Genomic DNA, 9,758 nt, shown 5'->3' on the forward strand with positions numbered 1-9,758 from the left:
CATATTAATCACTGTTTTGTAACTTCATAAGTGTTTTCATAGCCTAGTGACTAAGAACGTGTATTCTAGAATGACATTGCCTGGACTTGAAACCAGATTCTATCACTTAACTAGCTTTGTGACCTAGAGCATGTTACTTAATGCTTCTGTGTGTCGATTGAGAGTACAGTGGGTGTAACTATATTACCTACCTCATAGGGCCTATGTGACAATGAGTGCAGTGGGTGTAACTATATTACCTACCTCATAGGGTCCATATGACTATTAATTGGTCAGTTCTTATAAAGTGCTTAGAACAATATCTGGTATATATTTAGTACCACAATTATAAATTAAATTTAAGCTATTTCTTATAATTTGAAATTTCTATTTAGTTTTTTAAATTTCTATTTAGTATTTAATTTTCTATCTAATTGACTTGTCACATCACTTTTTGATTCTTCATGGTAGTAAGAAGTGTGTTCTAAATTAAGAAACTTTGTAAAAATAATATATAAAAATGTAGGCAAAGATTATCTAATCTGGAATTTGTTTTTTACTGATTGTTCTTGCTTCTAGTGGAGTAATGCTTAAGCAATTGGATAAGTATAGATTTCAGACCCTGATTAATTGAAGCTGACCAAAGGAAAAGGCTTGTAATAGGTACTGAGGTTTTGTGGAAAGGGTAGAAGTTTTGAGCATTTCTTATCTTTTATAATGGTTTGAAGACTTTTCATACCTTCTTTAGCAGTTTGGATTTTTAGTATGCACTTTTGGATAAAAGGTACAATGACTCACAATTTTGAGTCACTTAGATTTAGTGATTTCTTACATTTGTGATAATGTAGTGTTAATATTATAATAATATATAATGTTTATAGGGCATATAACAGTTAACAAAGTACTTTCATCAATTTCATTTAAACCTGAAAATGGGTAAAAAACCCAGTACTCAGGGGGTTGAGTACATAGTCAGGTCTCTGATTCCAGTTGCATTATTATCTCTAGCACAGTTGTATTTACTGACAAAATGTGAAAAACAGAAGCTATTATATGAGATATTATTCTTAAGAGATGGTGTAAAAATAAGTGATAATTTTTAAAAACATAATAGCTTAAAGGTTTAAAATACTTGATGTCCTATTGGAGAATTGCATCTTAAAAGGAGTAAATCAAGCCCCTTTCCTGGGGCTTGATTGTATAAGGAATTCTTTCTAGTGTTTTATATAGAATTGAATTCATAGTTTGTAGAATTGCCTAGATTTAGCCTTGAAAAATTGGGTTCTGTCTGGTCATTGCTAAAATGGGGGTACTAGGTTTGAGGGATCACTAAAATTTTTGATTCTCTGACCAGTAAAATAAGGGAACTCATTATTACTATCTAAGTGTTTGGAGAAATACCATGTTCAAGAGGGATTAGTCTTTTTTAAGATGGCGGAGAATACTGGGAAACATTTTTTGCCTCAGCAGGCGGGATAATTCTGACAAAACTGTCCAAATGGAAATGACTACCTGAAAACCTAGTGGCAGGTCCCTGTTGTGGGCGGGGCCACCACGAATGGGGTTGCAGTCCAGAGCAGCCTAGTGTCAGAACAACAGTGATCCTGCATGACTGTGGTTCCTACCAACGGTGGGATTCTTTAGCTCTCGGTCAAGTTTAAGAAGAGCTAGTTTGCCACAGCTGGAGAAGGCAATGACAACCCACTCCAGTACTCTTTTGCCTGGAAAACCCCATGGCTTCATTCACTTCGTGGGGTCGCTAGGAGTCGGACACGACTGAGCAACGTTACTTTCACTTTTCACTTTCATGCATTGGAGAAGGAAATGGCAACCCACTCCAGTGTTCTTGCCTGGAGAATCTCAGGGACAGTGGAGCCTGGTGGGCTGCCGTCTGTGGGGTCGCACAGAGTCGGACACGACTGAAGCGACTTAGCAGCAACTGCAGCAGCAGTTTGCGACAACAGTGTATGTTGTGTTACACCCATTTGCAATTTGAGGGAAGTAATCTCTGAAGAATAATGTGAGCTTAGATGAGTCACTATCTGTAAATATTTTTAGAAGCATCCAGTAAATCCATGGTGGTTTACCAGGTGACTCAGTGGCAAAGAATCCACCTGTCAATTCAAAAGTCACAGGAGATGTGGGTTCGATCCCTGGGTTGGGAAAATTGCCTGGAGGAGGAATTGGCAACCCATTCCAGTATTCTTGCCTGGAAAATCTCATGGACAGAGGAGCCCGACAAGTCACAGTCCATGGAGTCACAGAGTTAGACACGACTAAGTACCCACCCAGTAAATCCAGGATAGCGGTGTTTATTCTGTACCTTTCAATTTCTTTATCTGAAAACTTTGTATTACTTAAAACTTAAAATTATATAATTATTTGAGGGTGAAAAAATAAAAATTTGAGTTAACAAAGTTAGCAGAAGTTAACTTTGCCTTGTTGTTCAGTCATTGTGTCCGACTCTTTGCAGCCCTATGGACTGCAGCACGCCAGACTTCCCTGTCCTTCACTGTCTCCTGGAGTTTGCTCAAACTCATGTCCATTGAGTTGGTGATACCATCCAACCATCTCATCCTTTCTCATCCCCTTCCCCTCCTGTCTTTAATCTTTCCAAGTATCAGGGTGTTTCCAACGAGTCCACTCTTCACATCAGGTGGCCAAAGTATCAGAGCCTCAGCTTCAGCATCAGTCCTATACTTTGTGTTGCTTACTGGATATTAAATGATATGAGATATAATTTGATTTCTGCCTCTTTAAAACTTTTACCTCTAAAATTTGTACTTGCATTTAGCAGTGATTATATTTCATTTCAAACCAGTTAGATTTTTGAATCTAGGATGAATACACTTTTTGAATCTAGGATGAATAAAAAATACTCTCAAGTCTATATTGCATTATTCAAAAAATGAGATTATTAAGGTTAAATCATTAAGGGAAAAAACTTACTTTCTTGATGTCTTAAAATTTAACTTGAAAAGAGTTTCTTTAACTCATTTTATGCTATTTAACTTCTAAAAAGTTTATTCGAATTTCAAAAATTAGACAAATTAGTTCATGAATTCATAACATTTAGCAAATATACATTGTACGTCTACTGTGTACCAGGCATTGTGCTAGGGGCTGAAGCTTTCCAAAGTGAATAGAACCTTAGGTTTTTAGGTCAGTTGAGATTAAGAGAGATGTAGTTTTCAGTGTCATTTTCAGAGATGTAGAGTCAGTGTTTTCCTTGTTGATGGGTGAACACATTTGTTATAAATGTAGGCATGTTCACTCTCTGTCCACCGTATCAAAGACTAAGCCTTGAATCATATTGTTAATAAATGTTTTTTCATGTCATTTTATGTTATTTAGATGTGTTTACATGTAAGTTGATTGATTTGTTTTGACTACTAACATACATACTATGTATTTTCCCCTCCTAGGCACCAAATATAGATGAAAAAGTAGATCTTCATTTTATTGCATTAGTTCATGTAGATGGGCATCTCTATGAATTAGGTAAGAACTATTTTAATTTATCCTGGGGAGAAAAGTAGTAAATGGGAAAATCTGTATTTATGAAAACATGACTGTTGATATTTATTGTGTTCACTTAAATTGATTACCTTACAGCACTGAGCTGGCATAATAACAGTTTTCCATTTAAGATTTCTTACTAGAAAAAGCAAAAATGTTTTGTTGTTTAAGTAACTTATTAATATAATTCAAGAATGCTTGCAACCACCTTTGCAAAACAGGCAAGTAAAAATTATTATAGGAAACTCCTATAATCACTTCAGAATTCTTTACTAAATTTTTGAATTGGTTGTCAGCAGCATCTTGGATGACCATTAAAATTAGTTTCTTGATCCTGAAACTAGTTTTAAAACATAGTTTATTATTCATAATGATTAGTGTTTGTGTTCAACAAGGAGTATCACTAGTTTTCAAGCTTTTGTAACATCCTTTTGTATCACATCTGATTTTTCAAAAGACTTTACAGGACTCTGTGTTTTCTGGCAACTGTTCCTATAGGCATGTGCCAAAGTCCCCATGATTAATTACTTGGTATTGGCCTATACTTGCGTTTATCTTTTAGAAGTTTAACTATCAGTGGACTACTTCAGGGACTATTCGGAGGAGATTCTTCTAATTTTAATAGGGTCATTCAACCATAATAAGCTTGTTATGATTCTTTCATAATACAGTACTTATGAGCCCTCTATGAAAACTTCTTAGATTAGAAAAAAGACCAAATAAAGAAAATAAAAGAGTGAAGTCCTTTTCAGTTTCTAGATACCATGATTTTTAGTTCTCTTCTCATTTGCTGTTAAATATTAACTTTACACTTTCACACTTTCCTTTTCTTTAACTTATTTAAAGACAGAAAAGTTCAGAAAGGACTCTGAGTGTGACTGTAAACGTGATCTGTAAAATTTAGATGGGTTCTATATTTGGAATGCAGCAACAGAATCATGTACTTTATTTAAAAGAAGGGGTCTGTTAAAGGGGACAAGGAAAGGAAAGGAGTGTACAACCCTGCGGACCATCTACAGTAGTAGAGTGATTTGAGTAGGAATCAGGCTAAAATGAAGTCACTGTCATGGGATTATATAACAGACCTGCGGGGCAATTTAGAAGGTATGCTTTCTTAATTCAGCCTCTGGAACTTACATAGAGATAAGATGTAATAGGAATTGGGGATTTCAAATATCCGATTGCTGGAAGCTAGTTTTCTGCTCTTAAAGAGTAACTAGTAGGGCTTCCCTGGTGTCTCAGTGGTAAAGAATGCACCTGCCAATGCAGAAGACACAGGTTCCATTCCTCATCTGGGGAGATACCACATGACACAGATCAGCTAAGCCCATGCACCCCAACTATTGAGCCTGTGCTCTCAAGCTCGGGAGCCGCAACTGTTGCGCCCATGTGCTGCAACTACTAAAGTCCTAGTATCCTAGAGCCTCTGCTCTTCACCAAGAGAAACTGCACCACAGCTAGAGAGGAGCCCTTGCTTGCCACAACTAGAGAAGCACAGCAGTAAAGACCCAGCACACACACACAAAAAAAGACCCAGCACAGCCAAAAGAAATAAGAAGTGTGTGTGTGTGTGTGTGTATTTTTAAAGAATAACTGGTAGAAGTGGAGGTCTAAAGAGATCACTGAGACTGATCAGACACATTCTCACAGATTTAGGAAAGGCCAGAGGAGTGATAAATATGACCCATAACCAGAGATTATAAAAATGTAATGGTGACTTTCAGAATGGGAGGCTTAATAATAGAACAAACAACAGTAAAAGATACTTAGAGGAAAAAAATCTGTGATTATCTCGGTGGGAAGGAATACGTTGTCTGAAAACCCAGTTTGACTGATGAGCTGGCTCTCTGAGCTCAGAGGCTAAAGGGCAGTGGAAGGAAAGACATATATCAGGGGTTGGCTACATGTGCAGAAATGGTTCTCTTTTGTAGCACGCCAAGATCAACATGAAAGGATCTTGAAACTGGCTTGATGTAAGAACATCAGAAAAGAAAGGAACTACTAAGGTCTTGTTTGGTTCAAGTATTCTTTCGCAGGAAGAATGATCAATGTGGCTGATAGAGAATTAGAGCCCTTTGGGAATTACATTCTTTAAATGAGTTTAAAAGAATTTCCAAGTTCTAAAGAATAGCAGGAATCTTTGAGATGTCATAGAGGATAGGGATAAATATTAATACAAGACAGATGAAGATGGACAGTTACTGACTCATTGCAAGGGGAATTGGTGGTATCCCTGATGCAAATTCCTAATTTAAAAGGAACATTGAACAAGAGAAGTATTGAGTTAGTTCTTAGAAAATAGTGGTTAAGAGAACAGCATATGGTTTTTAAGGAAAAAATTATTTCTGAATACCTTTAATTTTTAAAATAAGACTGCATGATTATAGACATGGTACAGGTGAATTTCTGCAGGACCATTATGTAACAGAGGGTAGTGGTAGCCTTTAATATGTCCATTCTGTACCTAATTGTAAGGTTAACTAATGGAAGGGACTGAGTCATTCATGTTTCTTTTATTACCCCTTCCTTGTCCATAGGGCTTCAAGTAGTTCCTGGCATATGTCCTTTTAACTTGTCCCTGTCATTCTTTGAGCTCTTTCTAACTTTGTAGTGGAACAGCGTTTCCTGGCTCATCTTTTATTTTCCGTGCCTAAGCCCTGGGTTCAGCTCCTTCTGCAAGGAGCCCTGGTTCTTTCTGTTGGCAGGTGATGATTAGAACCAAGACCTGGGCACTCCGCCTGCTCATGGTGATTAAGATGCTGTGACTTTTAGGCTTTCTCAGAGGACAGAGCTAGGAAATACTTGTATGTATGATATAAATAGACACCCATATGTGAATAAGAATATACATGGACACACAATCAATTAGTTACATGTTTCTCTATATTAAAGAGCATTTATTTACATCCACATTTCTAATTCTAAGCTAATATTATACATTTTGTGCTAGTGTTACCATATTTGTGACTTCCTTTCCTGAGCAGGGGAAATCTAGCTCTCATTGTCCTTTATGTATTTTCTGACTTACGCCTTCCCTGATATATAAACAAGCTCTTGGCTGCTCAGCCTAAAGCTCCGTTCCAGATACACTGCTTCCCGCCCCCACCTGGCCCCTGATCCTGGCCTGGCCCAGAGAAATAGCCAGAGCTCTCCCAAGTGTGTAGCTGCCTTCTTCCTGGCATTGTGCAGATTCCAGCTGCCTCGGCCTCCTTGAACTCTGCTCCCCTCAAACTCTGCCCTCTTTTTCTTTGGTCTCCTAATTAAGGTGGCTGTAGGCTGCTTGGGTCTCCCTCCCTCTGCCAGTTCTCTCACTGGCAGAGAACCAGTATTATTGTTAGGCTTACCTAACAGTTCTGAGTGACATATTTCCCAGTCTGTAATACAGCCATTTCAGGTATTTTGTCCAGGTCTTTAGTTGTTTTCAATGGAAAGCCTAGTCCAGTACATTATTTCATCCTGGCTGGAGAAGGAGTTTACCTAACTGTTACTCCTCAGCCTCCCACAATGAAGATAAGAATCTCTTTCCTTTGTCCCTCTCTTGAGCTACTTCTGTCTCCCAATCACAAAATACATACTTACTTTTTCCTGTTGTTACAGTTGTTTAGATTCTTTTTTTTTAATATATAGACTTTATTGAAGTATACTTCAATATACTTACAGTGTATTGCCTTACAGTGTATTGCCTTACAGTGTTTCAGGTGATTCAGTTATACACATACACATATATTATTTTTTAGATTATTTTTCATTGTAGGTTATTACAAGATGTTGACTATAGATCCCTGTTTTATACAGTATATAATTGTTTAGATTTTTATGACTACAGAAATGTTATTCTCAGATGAGCCATAGTTAATGTACTTTTTCACTTTTTTATTTCTCTGGATTTAATAACTGTCCTGTTTTGCTTTTTGGTTTGTTTGGTTCATTTTCACTCATATTTTTCTTTAAATGTAGTGTCTTTTAGTCCAGGTCTATCACTGTGCATGCATATTGATTCAAAAATTTTTATTATGTTTAGAAGCCATGAAATTATAGGGGGGATTGTGTTTTATGGCTTGAACTTGAAGTGCCACTTATAAAACATCTGAAATTATAGACTTGGATATAGAGTATCAGTTAACTTTGGGTTTGCATGAGTTTATGTAATTCTGAACTTTTTAATTTTTTCATAGTGTTGAAAAAGTACTACTTTATTCAAGGTGATAATGCTCTTGGTGTTCAATAAAATAATCCTAGGTTATTGAGATTGTTGTTCTGTGTTCTTACTTTGGTACATGGTTAGTAGTAGTAATATATAAACCTTGCAGTAGTTCCCTTTCATTGGTATAAATGTCAGTTGTACTTAGGAGCCTTTATCAGAAGGCTTTAAAGTGAAGAAAGAAATTTTTTATATTTCCTTTTTTAAAAAAATATTTATTTGGCTATGCCAGATCTTTAGTTGCAGCATATGAACTCTTGGTTGCAACTTGTGGGATCTAGTTCCCTGACCAGGGATCAAACCCAGGTCTCCTGAACTGGGAGTATGGAGAGTTAGCCACTGTACCACCAGGGAAGTCCTGAAATTTCTTATATTTCTGATGGTTGTAATTTTTTAAAAGCTGACATTTTGTCTTGCATATTCTTTTTAGGAAATTAAAGCCAATAGTGTTTATTTCTAATAGCATCTGTTTAGGAAGTTAATTTAGATATTCAAACGTGTAAGCAAAGTTCTAAATAACCGTTAGTGTTAAAAATATTCACATGTAGCACTTTTAAAGGGTTTGTTCTAGGATATATTATTTTACCTTTTAACTTTTGCCTCACTATGGGAAGAGGAAAATGGGAGTTGAAAGTACTAATACATTATCCTGTCATTCTTAATTAGTGGAGACTAAAGAAATAGCACAACTGAATAGAATATGTGATTCTTGAATAGATCCCACATAGAACAAAACAGCATGAATAAAGGATATTTCTGGGTCAACTGGAAAAATTTCTAAATGAAATAAATGTCATTAATTGTTTATATTATTAAAAAAGCATATTATCCTATACAAACAACTAACCATTCACCTGTTTATTTTTCCACAGATGGACGGAAACCATTTCCAATTAACCATGGGGAAACTAGTGATGAAACTTTATTAGAGGTAACAGTAAAACCTGTTGGCCCACCTTCAGTTCATTAATATTCTTGTTACCTTTAAAACATCTCTAAAGAGAACTGGTGTAACTTTTCTCTGTATATCTTCTTGTCCTGGCTTTCTGGAAAAAAATCCAAAAAGAAAAATTTGAACTAGTGTTAAAAATCTACAGCCAGTGAAAGAGGTTTGGAGAACTCTTGGTGTAAACAAGTATCAAATTTGAAAACAAACAGTTGCACATCGTATCCCATGTTTCATTAAATCCAAGGTACCATCATTTGTTTCTTGATTTTAAAGATTTTAAAATTTATGAACAAATAGTAAGGCTTAGAATCAATGAAACATGTAATTTTCAGGTTAAAAGCTTCTTTAAAGCCTTTTAAGAAAGAACACTTAGCATATTTCTTTGTACTAAGCAAGTTAGGCCACCAGCTATTCACTTTTCTGGTGTCCTCTGAGTTATTTTGCATTTGAGAGAAGAAGTCTGCAGCATAAAATTACTATGAATTAGGAAGCTATGAAGCATTTTATTTATCATTTGTAAGTAAAACACATGTTTTTAAACTGAAAGATTATGTATCTTTTTTCCCTCTAGGATGCCATAGAAGTTTGCAAGAAGTTTATGGAACGTGACCCTGATGAACTGAGATTCAATGCCATTGCTCTTTCTGCAGCATAGCCCGTCCAGAATGGAAACACCAAATACTGTATTATTTGCAACAAAATTAAATTTCCTCTGCCAGACACTAACTCACAAATTTTGATATTTTCATTAACTTGACTGATTAAACTTTATGTGAACTAAACTTTGACTTAATCTGTGTTTTATATTATTTTTTGCCCCAAATTAAAGCTTCTGTTCTTTTCTTCCCTGTCTTTCTTGTGAAGGATTTGCCTTGTTGGATGACTAGCAATATCTTTCTTATTCTCTTTGAATTTCATAGGAGAGTCTGTATTGGTACACAGGCACAATTTCCGTATGCACAGTATGAACATACATATTTATTTAATGGACATTATCATCGATTTGTAATGAGCTGGATACTGTTCTGGGGGCTGGAGTTAACAGTGAACACTATAGCAGGTTCCATAGTCATGAAGCTTATGTTCCTGTGAGAACAGACAAATGATAAG

At 36.0% G+C, this 9,758-nt stretch overlaps 1 protein-coding gene across 2 annotated transcripts in view; it reads left to right on the top strand.

The window, feature by feature from the left end:
* Positions 1–9,430, top strand: part of UCHL3 (ubiquitin C-terminal hydrolase L3) — a 46,278-nt gene extending 36,848 nt beyond the window's left edge. For both annotated transcript variants that reach the window (XM_043892214.1, XM_043892215.1), the window contains 3 exons: positions 3,405–3,480; positions 8,572–8,630; positions 9,220–9,430. In XM_043892214.1, the coding sequence (XP_043748149.1) occupies positions 3,405–3,480; positions 8,572–8,630; positions 9,220–9,303 (219 nt within the window). In that variant the 3' untranslated portion in view covers positions 9,304–9,430. The remainder of the gene's footprint in view (positions 1–3,404; positions 3,481–8,571; positions 8,631–9,219) is intronic.
* The last annotated feature ends 328 nt before the right edge of the window (positions 9,431–9,758 follow it).

Source organism: Cervus elaphus, chromosome 30 (assembly GCF_910594005.1).
Source record: "Cervus elaphus chromosome 30, mCerEla1.1, whole genome shotgun sequence".
In the NCBI taxonomy this organism is placed as follows: Eukaryota; Metazoa; Chordata; class Mammalia; order Artiodactyla; family Cervidae; genus Cervus; species Cervus elaphus.